The sequence below is a fragment of the Selaginella moellendorffii genome, unplaced genomic scaffold, assembly GCF_000143415.4.
Source record: "Selaginella moellendorffii unplaced genomic scaffold, v1.0 SELMOscaffold_23, whole genome shotgun sequence".
Taxonomy (NCBI): Eukaryota; Viridiplantae; Streptophyta; class Lycopodiopsida; order Selaginellales; family Selaginellaceae; genus Selaginella; species Selaginella moellendorffii.
The window spans coordinates 849,226-869,958 of NW_003314284.1; the positions used below are offsets into that span (position 1 = coordinate 849,226).

A 20,733-nucleotide genomic window follows, 5' to 3' on the forward strand; every position below is an offset into this window, starting at 1 on the left:
GTAATGAAATGCGTAGTGTTTATAGTGTTTTCGGGTAGAGATTCGAACATCTTGCCTTGGGTGAAAGGGAAGCTCTCTGGCGCAGTGGAATGACGTGCGACGAGGAATTTTGACAACCAAAATATCCAGACGCAAATATAGGTATGGACCAAACTAAAGGTAGGAGCTTACCTCCAATGACTCGAAAAAACTCCGTGAGGCTCCTTGCAGCTATGTTGCTGAGTCTCTTACTCCTCGTGGCACTTCATTCCACTGCGCCAGAGAGCTTCCACTTCGATCTACTTCGCCGCCTTCTTTCACCCAAGGCAAGAGCTCCTCCAGCCAGTTCACGGGACGCGCAAGTGATCCTCCAGCGTGTGTCTGAGAATGGAACTAGACCATGCCACAATATCAGCACGGAAGCCGCTTACTTCTTCGGCCTTCCCATGGAAGGAAACGGGGAGGAGATGATTACCTTGTCCACGGAAGTCTCCCACAAGTTTTGGATAGTCTCGTACGCAGCAGACGGAAGCAGGAGATGCCATGGAGGAGATTTCTACGAGATTGATCTCTCGGGTAAGTAAAAGAGTGTGTTCTTTTCGAGCGTTGTTGGAAAGATCCTTTCAACTGCAGGTCACCAATGGAAGTCACGGCCATCAGTAACAGACCTTGGAGATGGCTCTTATCTCGTGGAGCTCAGAGTCGACGGAGAATTCACGGGCATCTACACGCTGAGGGCCATTCTCTTGTACTCCAACTTCCACGGGATGGATCACTCCGCAACCGAATGGGCTGTGGACAAGGAAGTGTTCCGCCTCCAAATCCACTTCACTTCTTCTACTGGTGGCAGCACAAGGACTACTCTTCCACTATGCACCAGCAGCGACTTCACCTCGAAAAAACCGTGGTTAGGCAAGTGGACCCGAACAAAGTTCGACGAGTCTTGCGCGCTCGACGAGGATGGACGTTACCTTTGCCTAAGAGACGACGAGCAGTGCGACGAGAGCCAGTGCAGTGGAGCTCTCGAGCGCCTGGAGAGTAACGGATGGGTGTACTCTGCGCACTGTAAGTTCCGGATATGGAGCACCACCGAGGCGTGGAAGTGCCTGGACGGGAAGAAGCTCTTCTTCTGGGGTGACTCTAACCACAGAGACACCATTCGAAACCTCCTCAACCTTGTTCTTGGCATGAATGAAATCATCGAGCAGCGTTCCATCATCATCAACGTCACAAACCCGGCAAACCCTGCACAAAATCTACGCGTTTTTCAGATTTACAACGGTGCTCCGGATCCAGGAAAAGTTTTCCTAGGACTCAGGTCACTAGATGAACCGGCTTACCTTGAGCTTGTCAAGAAGGAGTTTTTTCAAGGAGGAGTGCCGGACGCGGTGATACTTAACTCGGGCCTCCATGATGGACACGCCTGGAAAATCCCCGGGAGTTTGCCACAGCGGCCAAGACCGCTGCACTGTTCTGGAAGTCACTGTTGCGGGAGAGCAACAAAGCACGCGTGGTCTTCCGTAACACGGTCGCCGTGGCTGGAAGTATAAGAGCTGATCCCTCCAATCCTCAAAAAATGGAAGCTTTCAACTCGATCTTGAGTGACGAGTTCCAGCGACAGTTCCGAGCTCTGGAGAACCTGGTCATGTTTGTGGATAACTATGACATGACTTTTCCTTGGCACTATGATCACTGCTGCAGCGATGGGGGGCACTATGGAGTTGCGCCTTCGTTGTCACCATGGTTTGGCACGATTGGCCACTATTACTTTGTTGATTTGGTGCTCATTCATGTGCTTCTTACCACCATTTGCTCTTACCCTGGCAAAACAAAAGTTAAGACTGATCATAAGTGAGTTTCAACAAAATGTTACCTCCAATGTCATCTCGACTGCCAGCTCCTCTAGGAAGCTAGGATTTCATTCTCTTAACGTCAGATACACCAAATCCATATAAATGCTCAAGCTCAAGCTAATTTCAAAGCACGCATGCAAAACTTACAGTACAAAGGTTGGAGAGAATGTTTGGCTTAACGGCCAGTCACTTTGGTAGCTGCTTCAATGAATCGCCTTTGAGGCATATGAACTCCACTATGAACGGAATTATTTTGATTTCTCTGGGTGCTTTCTTGTTGCTAGCACTGCATTTATGCACACCATTAAGTTACTACTCTGATTTGCTGTTCGAATTCAAAGACAGAGTACCTTCGATGTCGTCCCCCAACGCAAACAAGCGTTCGTCTTTCAACGAGTCTACAAGCATCTTCTTCAAGCGTTTCTCTGAGTATGGCAAACAGGAATGTCACAACGTAAGTACTACCGCTGCTCTCTTCTTTGGGCTCCCTAGAGCAGAGAATGGAGGCGAAATTACCTTGTCCACTGATGTTCTTCACAAGATTTGGATCGTCTCATATGCTGCTAGCGGAAACAGGAGATGCTTTGGAGGAGACTTCTACGAGACGGATCTCTCCAGTTAAGTTTGTTCTGAAAGTTTTTGTTCTCACGAATTTTCTATCATCTGTAGGTCCTCAATGGAAATCAAGGCCACCAATCACAGATGTCGGAGATGGCTCTTACCTCGTCGAGCTGAAAGTGGATGAGGAATTCGCTGGAAACTACACCTTCAAGGTTATCCTTCTATACTCCAACTTTCGTGGACTGGAGCATCAGCCGGGTCCATGGGCCCTTACGAAAGAGATGCTAACCGTCCAAATCCGTTTTACTACCAGCCGAAAAAGAAATCCTCATCTTGCAACCTGCACCAGCCACGACTTCGTGTCAGCAACAACATGGTCAGGCAAATGGACTAGAACAAAATTCAACGAGTCCTGTCAGCTCGACAAGGAAGGACGTTACCGTTGCTTGGGAGAACATGAGGAGTGCGATGACAGCCAATGCATTGGCAACCTTGAGAGCTTGGAGAGCAACGGATGGGTGTATTCAGCTCACTGTAAGTTCCGCATCTGGAACGCAGCCGATGCATGGAAGTGCTTGGACGGGAAGAAGCTCTTCTTCTGGGGCGACTCAAACCACCAAGACACAATCCGGAACCTCATGAACTTTGTTCTTGGTCTGAAGCAGGAATACATAGAACGGATCTTCATGGCCAACGTCACCAATCCATCCAATCCTGCACAGAATTTCAGCTTAGTATCGATCTTCAACGGACATGCAGATCCAAACCAAAACTTACTGGGTCTAGGCTCGCTCTACGTACCGGCATATCGTGATCTGGTCAAGAACGAATTCTTTCGTGGTCGAGCTCCGGACGCAGTGATCATAAACTCGGGCATCCACGACGGGCACGCATGGAAAAAGGTTCATCACTTTGCCACAGCAGTTAAGACTGCTTCGGCTTTCTGGAGGTCACTGCTGGAAAACAAGAGCAGCACTCGTGTCGTGATCCGCAACACGATCACCCTCGCCGCAATCAAAAGAAGTGACCCCTCCAATCCCCAGAAGATAGAAGTCTTCAACTCCATACTGAGCAACGAGTTCCAAAAGCAGCTGCATAGCCTGGAGAACCAGCTGATGTTTGTAGACGATTACGACATGACCTTCCCGTGGCACTACGATTTCTGCTGTAGCGATGGTGGACACTATGGCATAAAGCCTGTGCTGGCACCTTGGTTTGACAGAGTTGGCCATTTTTACTTCGTTGATGTGATGCTGGCTCATGTCCTGCTCACAGCCATTTGCTCATAGTTAGAACAATGGTTTCCACCTACAAAAGATATAGAAAAGGTTACGCAAACTGACCTCAACGAGAAACTCCTTGTGATATCTAGTGAAGATCGCAAAAGAATATGAAAGTGGTTACTCATAGTTAGATTTCCACCTACAAAGAAATAGAAAACTTTACGCTCAAACGCAATGGAGGATATGTAGCTCGAGAAAATCCTTGTGATAGATCTAGAACTCTACCTACAAAAGAATAGATAAGTTTTACCTCAGGATATGTAGCTCGAAAAAATCGTTGTGATATCTAGAGAAGATCGCAAGGAATACGAAAGTACTGCGTCAGACTTATATCACCTGCAAGAAACAAGAGTATAGAATTTCTTGCTCAACCCTTGGCCAGCCACGATCTGGAGGAGCTCTCGCGCCTCCTCCGATTCTCCGGCTCGGGAGAGCGCATCGATCATGAGCCAGAGGTGCTCCTTCCGCGGCGCCAAGCCATAATCCCCGCGCATCGACACGAAGCTATCCCTAGCCGCCGCTAGCAGCCCCAAATGGTTGCACGCAATGAGGCTACTCACGAAAGAGCTCTGGTCGGGCTCGATTCCCTCCACCCGCATTTTAAAACTCTCCCGGCTGGACCCAAACCGGGCGTGCCCTGCCACGATGGTGTTCCAGGTCACCAAGTTCTTCTGGCCCGGTGGTATCCTCCCAAACGTCCGCGTGGCATTAACAATCTTCCCAGATAACACGTACGCGTGGACCAGCGTTGTCCACGAGACCACGTCCACCTCAGGCATGGCATCAAATAGCATCTTCACGAGATGCCAATCCAGCGACGCAAATGCCGCCAGCAGTGCGTTCCAGGATAGGATATTCCGCTGCGGCATTTGCCGGAAGAGCGCTGCCGCCTCTTGCGCGTCCCCCAGCTCGGCATTCATCGCGACCAGCGTCGTCCACGTCACCACGTCTTTGTCCGGCTGCTTCTGGAACAGGCTCCGCGCGCTTTCCACGTGGCCGCCCCGGTGGCAGGCAAGGATAAGAAGATTCCACGACACAGTGCTGTGTTCTGGCATTGTGTCAAACAGATGCTTGGCATCTTCCAGATGCCCGGCCTGGGCATATTCGGTTAGCATCGCGTTCCACGTCGAGGCATCTTTTGTTCCCAAAGAGTCAAATGCTACCCTCGCCTGTTTGACCTCTCCCGCCAAGAAGAGCGCCTGGAGAAGCGCGTCCCAGGATCTAGAATCCCACTCGGGCATTCGATAGAAGAGATCTTTCGCGGATCGAAATTGCCCAGCGCGAGCGAGCGTCTGGATCATTGTTGTCCAGGTTGCGTGATCTCTCTCGGGCATCCGATCAAAGAACCCCTCCGCCTTTGCGAGACTGCCGCTCGTCCCAAGCGCTGTGAGCATCGCATTGAATGACACGACGCTCCACTCGGGCATCGACGAGAAGATCTTACTGGCGCGCTCGGGTTGCCCGTTTTGCGCGTATGCCTGAAGCAAAGCCGTCCACGCGAGAAGATCCGTCTGGGGGATCGAATCAAACAGCGATTTCGCTCGGCCTGGATCGCCCAGCTGGGCGAAAACCCGGAGAATCGCCGTGCATGAAACGATGTCGTGCTCGGGCATCGACTGAAAGAGACGCTGGCATTCGCCCAGATTCCCCTCGTCCAGACGGCCATTGAGGAGAAGCGTCCAGGTCTGGCGATTCCAACCTGGAATCCCCAACAGATCCACGGCGTCGATGTGCCCACGCGAGACGTAAGCCGCCAGCATGGCATTCCACGTCACCAGGTTCTTCTCGGGCATGGAATCGAACGCGCGCTTGGCTTCATCAAAATCCCCTCGTTTGGCAAATGCCTGAACAAGGCAAGTCCATGAGACAGTGTCCCATTCAAACATTTGATCAAAGACAGACTTTACTTGATCGAGTTGATTGAGCTTCAGTAGCGCAGCTAGAATTGTATTCCAGGACACAAGATTCTTCTCCGGCATGCTCAAGAGGGTCTGTAAAGATTCTTCAAGATGCCCATTTACGGCATATGCCGAAGCCATGATATTCCACGAGAAGAGGTTTGGATGCTCGATACCGTGGAATGTCTGGCAAGCATCTTCGAGGCATCTGACACGGCCGTACATTTGGACTGTTAGATTTGCAAGGAATGTGTCACCTCGTACAGGACTGGTCTCGAGTTCTCTGTGAACTTCCCTGGCTTGAACTGGGGTTCTGGCATTTCGTAGACGAGATGCGAATTCGAGCTGGAGTTCTTGCATTACTCACTAATAAACTCCCAATTTAATCTCGTGACATAGAGATGCAATGCAGCCAACAAGATCCAAATCACTCCATCTACACAGACTACTTTGCGACACTCCTCCGGGCCTGTGGGAGAAGCAAAGATCTCGCGCATGCAAGACGCATCCACGACCGGCTGGCGCAAAATGGAGAGATTACAGATACCTACATTGCCAACTTGGTTATCGAGATGTACGGCAAATGCCAGAGCCTGTGCGATGCGCGTTCCGTGTTTGATTCCCTGGAATCCCCCAATGTATTCTCGTGGAACATTATCATTGCAGCATATGCCCATAATGGGAATCTTGAGGAGGCTAAGGCGATGTTTGATCGAACGCCCGAGCCAAACGTTGTGTCGTGGACGACGATGCTCCAGGCATATGCCAAAACCGGGCACCTTGAGGAGGCAAAGTTATTCTTTGTCTCTATGCCAGAAACAAATGCAGTGACGTGGACGACTATGATCAGCCTGTACGTGCGGTCTGGATTGCTGGATGACGCAAAACACATTTTTGATTCCATGCCCGCGAAAGATTCCATCTCGTCAACCGCTCTTATGCAGGCATATTCCCAAAGAGGTTATCTTGAGGGAGCAAAGCAAGTTTTTGATTCCATGCCGAGCCACGACGTGGTTGCCTACACAGCTTTGCTACAAGTCTATGCGGATTTAGGGTTTGTTGAAATGGCAAAGCATGTGTTTGATTCTATGCCGTCTCGCAATGTGGTTTCCTGGAACGCCATGATGCGAGCATATGCCGAAACCGGGCATCTGGATCGAACACTCAACCTCTTTCTGAAAATGCCCGAGCGGAATGTTATTTCCCACACAACAATGCTCACGGCATATTCGGAAAACGGCTACGTGGAAGAGTCGCACAGGGTCTTTGCCGGGATGCCCGAGTACGACATGGTCTCGTGCAATGCGCTCATCCAAGCCTACAACGAAGCTGGAGACGCATATACCGCGGATCTTCTCTTTGAGGCCCTGCCGTTTAGAGACACGGCATCTTGCAGCGTCATGATCGCCGCATATTCCCGCTCAGGGCATATTCACCGGGCCAAGGATGTGTTTGATTCCATGCCGGGGTGGAACATCCTGGCGGTAAATGCCATGATCGCAGCATATACCCAAAGCCGAAGCCTTGAATATGCCAAGAATCTCTTCGACAACATGCCCGAGCACGATGCCGTGGCGTGCACGAGCCTCATGACAGCATATTCCCATGCCGGGCATATCCAAGGCGCAAGGCTGGTGTTTGATGCCATGGCCGACGAGAACCGCAGCTTGGTCACCTGGAATGCCATGGCTGCGGCATATGCCCAGAATCTAGAGCTGGAGAGAGCGATCGCCCTCTTTTGTGAGATGCCTGAGAGGAGCGTCGTGTCGTGGACGAGCATGATCTACATCTTTGCATCGAGCATGCGTCTGGATCTCGCGATCAAGCTATTCGATCGGATGCCCAAGCACAATGTGGTCGCATGGAACTCGATCGTCCAGGCATTCTCGGCGTTTGGAGATGGGTTCCAAGCGCTCGCCCTCTTCCGGATGATGGTGCTTGAGGGGTTTGATCCAGACGAGATCACCTTCACGAATGCGCTGGTGGCTTGCAACCACATTGGCCTCGTCGAATTGGGGCTGGCGTTCTTCCTTCTCATGAGAGATTTCGGTGTCTCGCCCCAGAGGGAGCACTACTGCTGCCTGGTGGACGTCCTGGGGCGATCTGGAGAGCTCCAAGATGCCGAGGATTTGCTAGCGAGCATGCCATTCGAGCCGGACAAGATGGCGTGGGGGGCATTCCTTGGGGGCTGTAAGATCCACAAGGAGATCAAGGCAGCCACAAGAGCAATGCCCAGGGCGATGGAAATTGGGAGCTCCACAAACTCTGGAGCGCCATGCGTTCTTCTTTCCAGCATTCTTCCAACGAGCTAAAACGAGAGCCCAGGGTTTAAGGATTGGGGTTCTTGAGAGCTCAGGGTTTAAGAATTAGGGTTCTTATGGCGATCGTGGGGGAAAAGGGGGCGATGCGGCAGTGGTCGAGGTCCCAGCGCCAATGCGGGAGGCGGATCGCGCTGGTGCCGACGATGGGATTCCTACACGAAGGTCATCTGTCGCTGGTGTCCGAGGCGAAGCAGCGAGCGGAGAAAGTGGTGGTGTCGATTTATGTGAATCCCGGGCAATTCGCTCCCGGGGAAGATCTGGATGTTTATCCCCGCGATTTCGATGGCGATGTCGAAAAGCTCAAGGTCCGTCTCAAGAATTATCGCTTCTCTCTCGCATTTTCTTTTCCTTTTCTTTTTGGAGCAGCCACTTGGCGTGGACATCATTTTCAATCCACGCGACTTGTATGTCCGAGACTCACCCGAGAAGAATGGCGCCGGCCACGAGACTTGGATCCGGGTGGAAAACTTGGAAAAGCCTCTTTGCGGTGGAAGCCGTCCATTGTTCTTCAGGGGTGTTGCTACCGTGGTGTCAAAGCTTCTCAACATTGTGGAGCCGGACGTGGTCGTGTTTGGCAAGAAGGATTACCAGCAATGGCGAGTCTTGTCTCGCATGGTAAGCTCCATCGTTTTCTTCTCTTCCATTTCTTTCTTTCTTTCTTGGTCTTTTCGATTCAAACAGGCTGACGAATCTCTTACCTTAGCTTAGGTGAGGGATTTAGACTTTGGAGTGGAGGTGGTCGGCTGCAAGCTCGTAAGAGAAGCCGATGGCCTTGCAATGAGCTCCCGGAATGTGAGACTCACTGCCACCGAAAGAAAAAATGTAAGTCCTACATTTGTTTCATTTCTAGTTATTTGTCTCCTGAGTTCCAGTCTCTTTCTTTGGCTCAGGCTTTGGCGATCTTTCATTCGCTCAAGAGGGCTGAGGAGCTCGTGAGATCCGGCGAGACGGATTCCAGTGTTCTCATAGAACAGGCAGTGAGTGCCATCAGCCATGCCGGTGGAAGAGTGGATTATGCAAGCGTAAGATTTATTTGCTCGGCTACTTAGTTCTCTAACGCTTTTGTGTTTAGATTGTCGACCAAGAAACACTGCAGAGTGTCGATAAAGTGGCGAGCCCATCAGTGTTTGCAATTGCTGCGTGGTTTGGTAGTGTTCGTCTCTTAGACAATGTTGAGCTTCCTAATAGCTAAGCTATTATGTTCTTCATCTTGATTGCCAGGAAGAACATCTTTAGAAGTTGTCCACATTGCGGACCTATTTTTCAGAATCCAAAGTCAAATAACGGGGCCTCGGAAGTTTCTAAACGATCACTTGCAGACTTTGCTTTTATCTACAATCTTCATGCCGAAGGCTATAAATTGCTGTGCAATGCCCTTGAAATTTGTGTGGATTCAATCGTCTTCACAGATCCTCTCAGCTGGGCGATATCCATCTCAATCACAGGTACAAAGCACCATATTCTTTTCATTCGTTCATTCGAACTCTTTTCTTCGTTTTTTTTCAGAGTCGTGCCACTTACAAGACGTCGATCGTATAATTACCTGCCACAGCCGCAAGCTGCGGTGTATCGAGGGGGATTGCTCATTGCCGAAGCTACTGCAGTCTCTACCTCTGGATTGGGGTACGTGGATTTGTTTTCTTTCTTTCTTGTCTCTTTTCTACTGGAATGATGACATTTTGATTTCTGGCTCGTGTAGATGTCCAAGCACCCCGGGATATGGTCTGACCCATTGTCAGGTGCATGACTCCTTCAAATCTGGCATGTTGTTTCTCACACATGTAAGTTTTACCTCCCTTCTCATCTTTTTTCTTTTCTTTTTGATGGATTTTCTCTTTGCGAAGCTTACCAGCCTCACCAAAGCGCTCCAATTTCATCCACCAGCAAGCAGGCTTCTGGGAAGGTTCTACTTCCAAGAAACCGACCTCTGCACTCCACGGTACCTTGGAAACTCCCAGTCTAGTGGAAGACTTTTTAATCGCTGCACAAAATGCCATTCGTGCAGGAAAACACGAGATTAAATCTCATGAAACTCTGAATTGATTCACAGCGTCAGGTTGATGTTTGAACGGTTGTTTTTCTGCTTGGCAGTGCTGGAAATGTGATTACGTATGGTTTTAACACTGCAAGTGGTTTATCTGCAAGAAAGAGCATTCACCTACATATGGTGCTCAACTTTCATATTAGTGAGTTTGTCCCATCTTATTTGAGATGGATCATCCAAAGCGGAAGATTATGCAAGATACGTTGGGACAAGTTTATTATGCAGCAAATTTCTGAACAACTGAAGCAAAATATCTAAATAGTAAAAAGATGTTTTGCTGGAAAGTTCATCCCTGTAGGACAAGTCTAAAGCTTTTTTAAATTTTAAGTTAATTACATTCTTTAATTGGAAAGGTTTTCCTTTCATGTTACATATTGAGATTTAAGAGAGCATAATTGTCATGTTTATCTTGTTTTATAACAACTTTAAAAACATAATCCTTTTGCAAAATTAAAAAATATTTTTTTTATAGTTTTTAGGTTATGTATCATTTCTAATACAACCCTACCAATAATATCTGGTATTTATTTTGCATTATGAATTTCTATTAAAATTGTATTCGATATTTCTCCAAATTTTTTATACAGCTTATCATAAAATACCCTTTTTATTTAGTTTTCTATTTTTTAAAGGGTTTTCTAGGTTTTGAAGTACATCAAATTTTTTATCACTCTCTCAAGTTATTAATTGAATAATTTATACCATTGATCAAATTACTCAATAAATTTGTGAATCCATTTCTTTATGTATTACTTCAATTCAACATTGTAATTATTGATTTCTTTAGTTTTGGAGTAAAGATATACTCACTATATGTACTATATAGTGAAGTGTAATTGAATGTTATCAAAGTTTATCATAAAAATCCTAGCCTTAGCAAAACACTTAGATTAACTATTTTAGTAGTTTCAAATACATTCATGTAATACATTTTAGTAGATAAAAATTCTTTAATTCTTCATCTAGTTTTTTTTAATTACTTTATTTTGTCTTCTTTAATTAATTCCTATTGCTTCAAGATTTTGAAATTTATATTTATAGATTTTCTTACTAATCTTTTACTTTCTTAAAGATTTAAGATAATTTTGTTGTGGTTGACCATTTTTCTAAAATAACACATTTCTTGCTACTGAAAGATAATTGATAAAAGAGTAACTAAGTGAACTTGTTTTAGATATTTTTTTAATCATCATACTTAAAAGTTTAATTCTCATTTTACTCATACTTTTAAAGAATTTAATTGATGATATCCACATTTATACAATATTTAAATTGCCATTCAAAACTTATAATTAAAGGCAATGAGAAAAGAGGATGATACATTTGTCATCTTTGTATATTTATTAAAGTTTTATAAATAATAATGTCAAACTTTTATTCATAAAATTTAAACTCAAGACATATTTATAGGCATTTAATGTATACCTACATTATATTCCTAGATTAGTTTGAGATTTGACTTTTATTTAACTTTTCTAAAACTAAAATTTCTATTAACTTTATATTCAAAGTGTTAAAATGATATCATTTTTATTTTTTTATTTTTTTCCTCAATAGTTTTTGTCATTTTCTTTTCTCTTAACAATAAATTCATAATGTTAAAGATGAGTACTTGTCATGTAAACTACTTTACATTTTTCTTGGTCATCCAAATAAGCAAAGAAAGTCTACATATATGATATCAACTCATTTTGTATGATTATATCAATTAACGCACTAATATGCTCCTCCTCAGTTTACAACTCCCTCATATAACTTAACCAAGGATAAAAGAGATAACCATTCCCTTTACATACCCAATTAACCTTTTTATGTTGAAACTCTAGATTATTTCATGATGCTAGTGTTCGGTCAGTGCAATTGGTGTTAGCCTAGTCATAAAAACTATCTCCAATTTGGTTAAAGTGTAAACTTCCTTAACATATTCTAGATCTTATCAAAGCAAAGATGTTAACAAGTTAATAGCATGAGCCTCCTTGGACTTAATTGATTTAAAGCCATCAAGTTCTACAACCTTTCCCTTAAGGTCACGAACATATATGTACGACTCCACAAAATTTTTCTTTTATAGCTCTCCCAACACTAGTATGATCCAGGAAATGTTGAAGAGGCATATCAAATTAGGTGCAAGGTTAGTCAATATGTTTAACTTCAAGTGTGCAAGTTGAGTACAGATTGTTTTCCCTAGTTTGAAGGACCCTTTGTCAAGACATAGAGCCAAAAGAAAAACCTTCAGACACATATGATAGGATATATGGCAGCCTATCAAATATCCACACCACCTTGTCTTGCAACTCTTTTTGAGGTTTTGATTGCCACTCCTTATATGCCACATAACTTCTTGTAACCATTTCACTTCTACTAAAAATACTGAATATTCTTCTTCTATCAGGTACATAATATTATCTAGCCTTTTCTTTCTTATAGATGTACTAACCTTAGTGTTCCTTGATGTCCTTACTAGTAACATTCTAAATAGGTAACACATGATTGATTCAAATATAGAGATGTTCTAAAATAGTATCAAAGGATCCTCTATTTGCTTCTACCATTGATCATGCATATCCAAAAAATGATTGATCAAAAGCAAAATCTTTATATAGTAATGATCTAGTTCTCCATAAATAAAAACTCTATTTAATGCCTCTAGCTTGGCATAAACCCATAGGGCCACTAGTATCTTCAAACTTTTAGGAATGGTCTCCAAAGGTGAAGTTGAGGGAAGATCTTGTGTAGTAATATAAGTCTCATATAATTTTTCTTGGATAATGACTCAAATTTCTTGTGGCAAGTAAACATCCCACTGTTAGGAATCCCCCAATTCTTGCCACATTCTTGACTCTCGAGATACTTCCCTATTCCTGACTTTCTAATTTCCTATACGATTCCTGAGTCTTGAGCCACATTCCTGATGATGATATGGCACCTCCTCAACCTCAACTATATTTAAGCCGTCCTTGATCCAAGAGTGGTGGAGCTTCATCAACCTATAGTATATATAGGTTAACGTTGTTCCATTTCTCCACAATTTGAATCAACGCCAGTTTAAGGTTTTTTCTTCGTTTCCACTAGTTTTTCTCTTTGTCTTCTGCATTTCCAGTCTTGATCTTGTTGGGGGTCTTGACAGTTTGATTCAGATTGTGGTCTTTTCGTTTTTGTTTTAGCTCGTTTTGATTGTTTGACTGCCTTTGCCTTTTTCCCCCTTTTCATTCTTCTTTGCCGATGGAGTCTCCAAGCCATCCTGATTTCTTTGCCAAAGTCCTTGCAAAAATCCAGTCTGAGAATACCGAGCTAAAGGTGACCCTTCTTCGCATGTAGCAGGAGCTTTCTTCACTTTCGGCTCAAGGATCAAGCAAAGTTCCTAAACCAAAGGTGAGTTTCTTGGCGAAATTTTTAGGCAAGCATTTGGAGCTTTGCGGATTCCTGAACCAAATGGAGCTGATCTTTGCACTTTAACATCGGCAGTACCCCACTCCTGAGTCTCAAATCGGCGCGATCGGGACATTGCTCGAAGGTGCAACTTTGTCATGGTTTTCTCCTCTCTTGGAGAAGAATATGAAAGGGGTCGTGGTTCCGGAGTTGATGGATCTTCAGTTATTCAAAGAGAAGCTCGAAGCATGTTTTGGCGAGACGGATCGGGCTCGAGCTGCCACAACAAAGATGAGACGTCTCTCTCAGGGGTCTCGTCCTGCCTCGATCTATGCTGCAAAGTTCCAACTCCTTGCTTTGGACACTTAGTGGGATGAGCGGGCCCTGATTGATCAATTTCGTTTCAGCCTCAACAACAGTGTCAAGGATTTATTACTCACCATGGAGGATCCCATGGACCTATCGGACGCCATCAACAAAGCTTTTCAATGCGACAATCATCTCTTTGAACGTCATCAGGAAAGTCGCCGCACCGCCGTTTTCCCGTCCCAGACTCAGGAATCCCAACTTGAGTCTTCGGGGCATACTCCTGAACCTACTACTCCAGTCCCGATGGATATTTCTGGTACTCCCCAACTCATCAGAGGGAAGTTGAGTCCTGCTGAGAAGCAATGTCGAATATCTCATAATCTTTACCTCTATTGTGCTGATCCTAATCACAAAGCAGCTGTGTGTCCCAAGAAGCCTCCCCGACTGCTCGAGTTCACTCTGCCTCAAGGTCCACCTCTATTGCAGTCGGGAAACAACCTTGTCCAAATAGAGTAGGAGCCGTTTGTTTAGACTCCCCAAATAAAAATCACTTTTCTTCTTTATCAAGCTCCTCACCACCTTTCATCAAAGCCACCACCAATTCCCGCAACTTCTGCATCCCATGTCTCCTTTTTTTCACCGGACAATCAGGACTTAAGGCTCTGGCGCTATTGGACTCGGGTGCAACTTCCTGCTTCATAGACACGGACTTTGCTGCCTGACATCACATTTGTCTTTCTCCTACTATACGGGATCTGAGGGTTGAAGGCATCGGTGGGCATTTTATGTCTCCATCTTCTAGACTTAGGGAAATGTTGCCTGTTCGAGTACAATCGAATCCACTGTCACTGATATCGCCTTTAACATCATCAATAGCAAGTCCTCTTCTATGGTGCTCGACCTCCTTGGTTCCAACTACACCAACCTCAGATCTGTTGGAGGGAGTTACAGCTCGTCTCTCCCACGTCACCATCTTCCACGGCTTCCCTTGCTGCTCATCGAGTCCAAATCAGGAAAAGTTCCCTAAACTCAAATTGGGGTTTTGTTCTTGACTCTATGAAGTTTTCACCCTCTTCTTTTTCCTCTCTTCCATTTGACACTGGACAGTATCCTCATCTCATCATTCCATTTAGTCATATGCCTCCTTCTATCTCCACAATCACTATGAAAGAACTCATTCATGAAGAACCTATTTTCCTTTTTGCTTTGCATGTTTCTCCTATCAGTCTTCCTGAGAAGTATCATGATTTTGAGGATGTGTTTGACAAAAAAAAAGCTAGTGTACTGCCTATTCATCGGCCTTATGACTATCCCATTGATTTACAGGAAGGAGCATCACCTCCGTGGGGGCCTATCTACGGGTTATCCCCGTCCGAACTTAAAGCCCTCAAAGAGTACGTGGATGAGAACCTTCCCTCGGGGTACATTCAACATTCGCAGTCCCTGGCTGGAGCGCCTGTCTTCTTTGTCAAGAAGAAGGATGGGAGTTTGCGGCTAGTCATCAACTACCGAGGTTTGAACAAGGTGACTATTTGGAACTGTTATTTGCTGCCCTTGATCGGACCTATTGGAACGCCTCGGCAGTGCCCGCTTCTTCACCAAGATCAACTTCCGTGGAGCATACAACCTGATTCGGATCCGGCTTGGCAATGAATAGAAGACTGCATTCCGAACCTGCTATGGCCATTTTGAGTACACTGTCATGCCATTTGGCTTGACAAATGCTCCAGCAGTTTTCCAACACATGGTGAACGACGTCTTTCGGGAGTTTCTTGATTAGATGGTGATCGTCTACCTCGACGACATCCTCATCTACTCAAAAACTCAGGAGGAGCATGACGAGCATGTGCGAAAGGTGCTGGCGAAGTTGCAGGAACACGGCCTATACGCGAAGGTTGAGAAATGTTCCTTCGATTAGGAGTCTGTGGAGTTCCTTGGGTACATTGTCACTCCTGAGGGTATCACGATGGATCCTGCCAAAGTCAAGACTATTCTCGAATGGGAGCCTCCACAATCAATGTCGGATGTTCAGGTTTTCCTTGGCTTCGCCAACTTTTACCGCAAATTCATTGATCACTGCTTTGATATTGTCCTTCCTCTCACACATCTCACTCACAAGGATGTTCCCATTTCTTGGTCTTCTGCTGCCTAGCAGGCCTTCAACACACTCAAAATGGCCTTTAGTTCTGCTCCCGTCTTGATCCATGCTAATCTCTCATAACCTTTCTTCATCGAGGCTGACGCCTTCGACTTTGCCATCGGTGCTGTGCTGTCTCAATTCGGAGCGGATAAGGAATTTCATCTGGTTGCTTTCCATTCTTAGAAATTCCAGCTTGCGGAAATCAATTATGAAATTCACGACAAGGAGCTCCTTGCCATCGTGGATTCTTTTGGAGAGTGGCGTCGTTTCTTGGAGGGGGCAAGCCATCAAACAACGGTTTGGATGGATCACAAAAATCTCGAGTACTTTGCCACTTCTCGAGTTTTGAGTTGTCGTTAGGCAAGGTGGGCACAATTCCTGAGTCGGTTTGACTTTGTTACCAAGTACAGACCTAGAAAGCTTCAAGGCCTTCCTGATGCTCTTTCAAGGCACTTCTATCTCAGTCTTAGGCCTGGTAATCCTGCCTTCGATCAACAGGATCAAATTATCCTCAGTCCTGATCGGCTTCAAGTTATGGCAATTTCCTTGGCCCCTCAGGACTCCTCCTTGATGGATGCCATCAGAAACGATCTTCAATTCGACGACCTCGCCAGTGACATTTTTCCCCATCTTCAAGCTGGACACCTAGTGACTCCCAACTGCTGGTGATTTGACGAGTTCGAGTTCTTAGATGGCTTGTTGTACCGTGGAGAGCAGCTTTGCGTTCCTGAAGGTGATGCTCGAAGGTTGGTCCTGATGGCGTGCCACAATAGTCTGACTGCTGGTCACTTCAGCATTGCGAAAACCTATGAGCTGGTTGCACGGGACTTTTGGTGGCCTCACATGGATGACTACATCAAAGCTTTTGTTACCTCCTGTGACACTTGCGCCCAGAATAAGGTACCTCGCCACCTTCCTTCAGGTTTGCTTCATCCCTTCTCGGTCCCTTCAGGTCCTTGGGAATCCATCTCCATGGATTTCTTGAGTGATCTTCTGAGTTCTAGAGGTTTCAAAAGCATTTTAGTTGTGATGGATCGCTTCACAAAGATGGCGCACTTCCTGCCATGTACAAAGGGGTTTTCGAGCGAGGACATGGCAAAACTGGTATTTAGGGAAATTTTCCGACTTTGTGGGATTCCTGCAGATGTGGTTTCGGATCAGGGACCTTAGTTCATCTCTCATTTCTAGCAATGGTTATTGTAGCTACTTGGAATGAAGGCCAACCTCTTTTCGGCATATCATCCTCAAACTGATGGACAGTCCGAGCGAACGATTCAAACGTTGGAACAATTCCTGAGGTGCTTCATCAACTATCATCAGGATGATTAGTTCGATATCCTTCCCCTTACTGAGTTCTCCTATAATAATTTTGTTCACTCCTCCCTTCGAGTTTCCCCCTTCTTTGTGAACTCCGGCCGAAACCCCCAATTCAATCTCTCACTTCCTTCTCCATCCGAATCCTCTCGTTCAAATCCCCGCTCTGAGGCCTTTGTCTCCAACCTCCAGGAAATCCACAACTCCATCTCCTTCCACTTCCATCATGCTCAAGAATCTCACAAAACATTTGCCAATGTCCATCGTCAGGATTGTCCCCCTTACAATATCGGGGATGAAATCAAGTTTGGGACATGGCCTGGTGGTGAAAATATTTCACCTGAGGAGCTAGACTCTAAATGCCTTGATCCTTTTTCTATCACTGCCATCATTAATCCTGTCACTTATCGCCTTGCACTTCCCTCCTCATATCAAATTCACCCTATTTTTCACTCCTCTATCTTTGAGCCTTATATTCCCAATCTTATTCCAAATTGGGTCATTCCTCTGCCTCCACCAGTGCAGCTCGAGGATGGGTATGAGTACGAGGTTTAGGACATCCTTGATTCCAAGATTTCACGGTCTAAACTCTACTATCTGGTAGACTGGAAGGGTTACGGACTTGAGGAATGCACTTGGGAACTTGCGGACAACCTGATTCATTCTCCTGACCTTGTTCAGGACTTCCACTGCCGCTATCCTTCTTGTCCCAATCCTCATTCTTTTTCTCCATCTCCCATCCCTCACCACCCATCTCATCCTCCTCTTTGTTCTCATTCACGTCCTCGTTCCACTCGTTCTTGAGGAGGAGGTGCTGTCAGGAATCCCCCAATTCTTGCCACATTCTTGACTCTCGCCAGATTCCTGACCTACAGACCACATTCCTAACTCTCAAGATACTTTCCTATTCCTGACTTTCTGATTTCCTGAGTCTTGAGCCACATTCTGATGATGATGTGGCGCCTCCTCGACCTCAGCTATATTTAAGCCGTCCTTGATCCAAGAGTGGTGGAGCTTCATCAACCTATAGTATATATAGGTTAGCCTTGTTCCATTTCTCCACAATCTGAATCAACACCAGTCTAAGGCTTTTTCTTCGTTTCCACTAGCTTTTCTCTTTGTCTTTTGCATTTCCAATCTTGATCTTGTTGGGGGTCTTGACACCCACTAATCTATAGGACTCAATCATTAGTATGTACAAGTTGAAGGAGGATGATTTGTTATAACTTAAACACAACTATGCACACATTGAATAATATCATATTGCATCTCCAGCCAATAGAAACACTTATATAGTCATATGCCAATATTCTATATGCCCACAATAGTGCAGTATGATTAGAAAGATGATTAATAAAACAACCAAGATATTATACCTTGCCTAGGAAGTGTTACATATCATTAGAGTAGGAAAATTTTGAATGGCCACAAATTTGACAGAATTAACTTACAAACCCTCATAAAAAATATGGTATCCAAAATAAATTATATCTATAGCACATGTGGTTTTACCCTTTATCCTATGTTGATTTACCATAGGATAACACCACGAAGTAGAACCTAAACCCTCTATGTGCCACATGTTGCATGCCACATGCCACATGCCACATGTTCAAAGGATAGTGGTGTGGAACCTGAAATTCAGGGGCTTGAGCCACTAAATGAAGGAACGGTGCCAAACTCCCAAGCATAGAGCCAAGAAGCAATAGCACTAGAGCATGGAATGAATCCCAAGGATACAGTCTAAGAAGTGAAGGGATAGGAGCATGGAGCAACTTGGATCAGTCTTAGAGCAATTAACATCCTAATGCCAGGACCAGCACGCAAAATAGAGCCAAACGGAGTCTGGCACTATTTCGGCATATCGGTGGCTTAACGTGAGGATATGGGTACTCCACTAGCTAGCATGGAATGGAACTTTGGCTTAGACTCAAGCCGGACGCAGAACAAAGACAAACACATAAGCAGAAGCTAAACTATACCTCAGGTTGGTTGGCCATGCCCAACCTACTCACTATCCTTACTATACATTTGGAATTCACGACACTCTCGCCCCTTAGAGAAGATTAATATCCTCGTCGATGCATACTTGAGTGTCGCGAATGTGACTTCGGGTATCGAAAGATACTTGTCGGCCAGTCCTTATAGACACTCTTTCCTTACTGCCATGACGGCAAGAGGTCGGTACAGTTGGATCCCTTTAATAGCCTCTCTTGTGCTAGTGGAGTTAACTGGGCATTTCGAGTGTACTTAGACCGGACAAGCATAAGGACAGAATTCCTACGTGCTATTAACTAAGCATATTTAGCATGGTAAGGAGTTCTGTCTCGTCATGTTTTGCACTTGCTAGTGACAAGAACCCTCGCATATTAAGATTAGTCCCTCAATATCGCTGGATGATAGCTTACCGTGTCTGCCAAACACCCTCGCTATCACGCTCTTTGTGTTGGTCGGTCCCAAATGTTATTTATGGAAAGTGTCTAAATTAGCTCATTTGGCATAGCTACAGAATGTAAAGATTAGCCCGAACACAATGGTGTTCATCCCGTGTCCAAATTCGCAATCTAGTGCCATTCCATATTTAGTAAATTTTGAGTTTGTCCTAGAGACTAACTCTTGATACTAAAGGAGGCTTGGGGTGAAAGCCTAAAGCGTGTGTTCGTCAAGGGGGGGGGGGGGGGAGGCTACTATGGGGGGTTCCAAATGTATAGTAGGGATAGTGGTTGGAATGCATGTTCGACTACCTGAGGTATTAGTTTTTCTCCCACTGGGCTGTGTCGCTCTTTGTTCTGCGTCTGGCTTGGGTCTAAGCCCAAGCTCCATGCTGCTCTAGTCGGTGGGGTACCCTCCTCCTCGCGTTAGGCCACTGGTATGCCAAAATCATGCCAGACTCCGTCTGACACCATTTTGCATGTAGGTGCTAGATATGGGGAGCTGGTGCTCGTGCGATTGTACCAGACCCTTGTTTCGTAGTGCAACGGGCTTGGAGTTCGGCTCCAAATTCAGGTGCGCTACATTTGGTATTAGAGACTCAAGTCTAGACCACTGGCAAGGAAACAACTCTAGAAAAAGTTCATGGTGATCACACTATATGAGAAATGCATCAACTTAAATCAGTAAGGGTAATCTCTTTGTCTAACGCAAATGCATTACTAACTCAGACACCTTCCGGCCATCGCTGACAAGGAAATGACCAATGGAGTTAGTCACCCTTACTGTTCTGGTTGTCACCCCGCTTTCAAAAGTGTGATACACCCTTGCCCGTAGAGACATAGAGAGAAAAGCCAAAGGCCCTAACTCTCATGAGCAAAGAAACCAAACCTGTCAGTAAGGTTTAGATAAACTACTGTAAACAAGTAGTTAGAGTTGTTTACATAGTCACGCCTTTTGAACGAAAGAAGGAACATCAACAATGAAGCGGGTGATATGACTAATCGACAGTAGCAACCTCGAGACTTGAGATTTCACTATGCATACGAAGTGTTGAAGCCAATCTACCTATACTGGCCCAAAGTCAAAGATCAAGAGATGGACAATATCAAAGTCATAAACAATAATATCTTAGAGACTTAATTATCAATGAATATATCTTAGATTAAAACACAAAAGTATTCCAAGTAAGTTATCATCTGATAAATTAGTATTAGAGTATAGAAACCACC

General features: G+C 45.3%; 5 protein-coding genes across 8 annotated transcripts; 4 read left to right on the top strand and 1 right to left on the bottom strand.

The window, feature by feature from the left end:
- The first annotated feature begins 1 nt into the window (after position 1).
- On the top strand, positions 2–1,963 carry LOC9656657. 2 transcript variants are annotated; one of them, XM_024678779.1, is made up of 3 exons: positions 2–159; positions 211–555; positions 613–1,963. In XM_024678779.1, exons 1-3 carry the CDS (start codon positions 144–146, stop codon positions 1,527–1,529), a joined length of 1,278 nt encoding a protein of 425 aa, XP_024534547.1. In that variant the 5' UTR covers positions 2–143; the 3' UTR covers positions 1,530–1,963. The 2 variants fall into 2 exon arrangements, with proteins under 2 accessions (XP_024534547.1, XP_002973867.2); XM_002973821.2 differs by having other exon boundaries at positions 2–555.
- LOC9643063 lies at positions 1,556–3,682 on the top strand. Its single transcript, XM_002973822.2, has 3 exons — positions 1,556–1,830; positions 2,178–2,449; positions 2,502–3,682. The coding sequence occupies exons 1-3, from the start codon at positions 1,556–1,558 to the stop codon at positions 3,680–3,682; spliced, it is 1,728 nt and encodes a 575-aa protein (XP_002973868.2).
- Positions 3,018–5,942, bottom strand: LOC112347628 (pentatricopeptide repeat-containing protein At4g02750-like). Of its 3 annotated transcripts, XM_024678777.1 has the most exons (4): positions 3,927–5,942; positions 3,737–3,815; positions 3,195–3,658; positions 3,018–3,107 (listed from the first exon to the last, which is right to left on the bottom strand). In XM_024678777.1, the coding sequence occupies exon 1, from the start codon at positions 5,932–5,934 to the stop codon at positions 4,009–4,011; it is 1,926 nt and encodes a 641-aa protein (XP_024534545.1). In that variant the 5' UTR covers positions 5,935–5,942; the 3' UTR covers positions 3,018–3,107; positions 3,195–3,658; positions 3,737–3,815; positions 3,927–4,008. The 3 variants fall into 3 exon arrangements, with proteins under 3 accessions (XP_024534545.1, XP_024534544.1, XP_024534546.1); XM_024678776.1 differs by having other exon boundaries at positions 3,737–5,942; XM_024678778.1 differs by having other exon boundaries at positions 3,025–3,107; positions 3,171–3,658; positions 3,737–5,942.
- Positions 5,943–6,695: 753 nt separating this feature from the next.
- On the top strand, positions 6,696–7,886 carry LOC112347709 (pentatricopeptide repeat-containing protein At4g16835, mitochondrial-like). The gene has a single exon (XM_024679042.1). The coding sequence runs from the start codon at positions 6,696–6,698 to the stop codon at positions 7,884–7,886; it is 1,191 nt and encodes a 396-aa protein (XP_024534810.1).
- On the top strand, positions 7,846–9,201 carry LOC9656658 (pantoate--beta-alanine ligase). Its single transcript, XM_002973823.2, has 5 exons — positions 7,846–8,200; positions 8,262–8,510; positions 8,604–8,717; positions 8,786–8,917; positions 8,968–9,201. The coding sequence occupies exons 1-5, from the start codon at positions 7,952–7,954 to the stop codon at positions 9,085–9,087; spliced, it is 864 nt and encodes a 287-aa protein (XP_002973869.1). The 5' UTR covers positions 7,846–7,951; the 3' UTR covers positions 9,088–9,201.
- The last annotated feature ends 11,532 nt before the right edge of the window (positions 9,202–20,733 follow it).

Bases quoted from the DNA above. Each gene is read 5' to 3' on its own strand.
- LOC9656657 (XM_002973821.2), top strand. From the start codon at position 144: ATGGACCAAACTAAAGGTAGGAGCTTACCTCCAATGACTCGAAAAAAC. The intron at 556-612 runs GTAAGTAAAAGA...TTTCAACTGCAG, and splicing joins CTACGAGATTGATCTCTCGG to GTCACCAATGGAAGTCACGG.
- LOC9643063 (XM_002973822.2), top strand. From the start codon at position 1,556: ATGGAAGCTTTCAACTCGATCTTGAGTGACGAGTTCCAGCGACAGTTC. The intron at 1,831-2,177 runs GTGAGTTTCAAC...ATTCAAAGACAG, and splicing joins AAAGTTAAGACTGATCATAA to AGTACCTTCGATGTCGTCCC. The intron at 2,450-2,501 runs GTTAAGTTTGTT...TATCATCTGTAG, and splicing joins CTACGAGACGGATCTCTCCA to GTCCTCAATGGAAATCAAGG.
- LOC112347628 (XM_024678777.1), bottom strand. From the start codon at position 5,934: ATGCAAGAACTCCAGCTCGAATTCGCATCTCGTCTACGAAATGCCAGA.
- LOC112347709 (XM_024679042.1), top strand. From the start codon at position 6,696: ATGATGCGAGCATATGCCGAAACCGGGCATCTGGATCGAACACTCAAC.
- LOC9656658 (XM_002973823.2), top strand. From the start codon at position 7,952: ATGGCGATCGTGGGGGAAAAGGGGGCGATGCGGCAGTGGTCGAGGTCC. The intron at 8,718-8,785 runs GTAAGTCCTACA...TCTTTGGCTCAG, and splicing joins CTGCCACCGAAAGAAAAAAT to GCTTTGGCGATCTTTCATTC. The intron at 8,918-8,967 runs GTAAGATTTATT...TTTTGTGTTTAG, and splicing joins GAAGAGTGGATTATGCAAGC to ATTGTCGACCAAGAAACACT.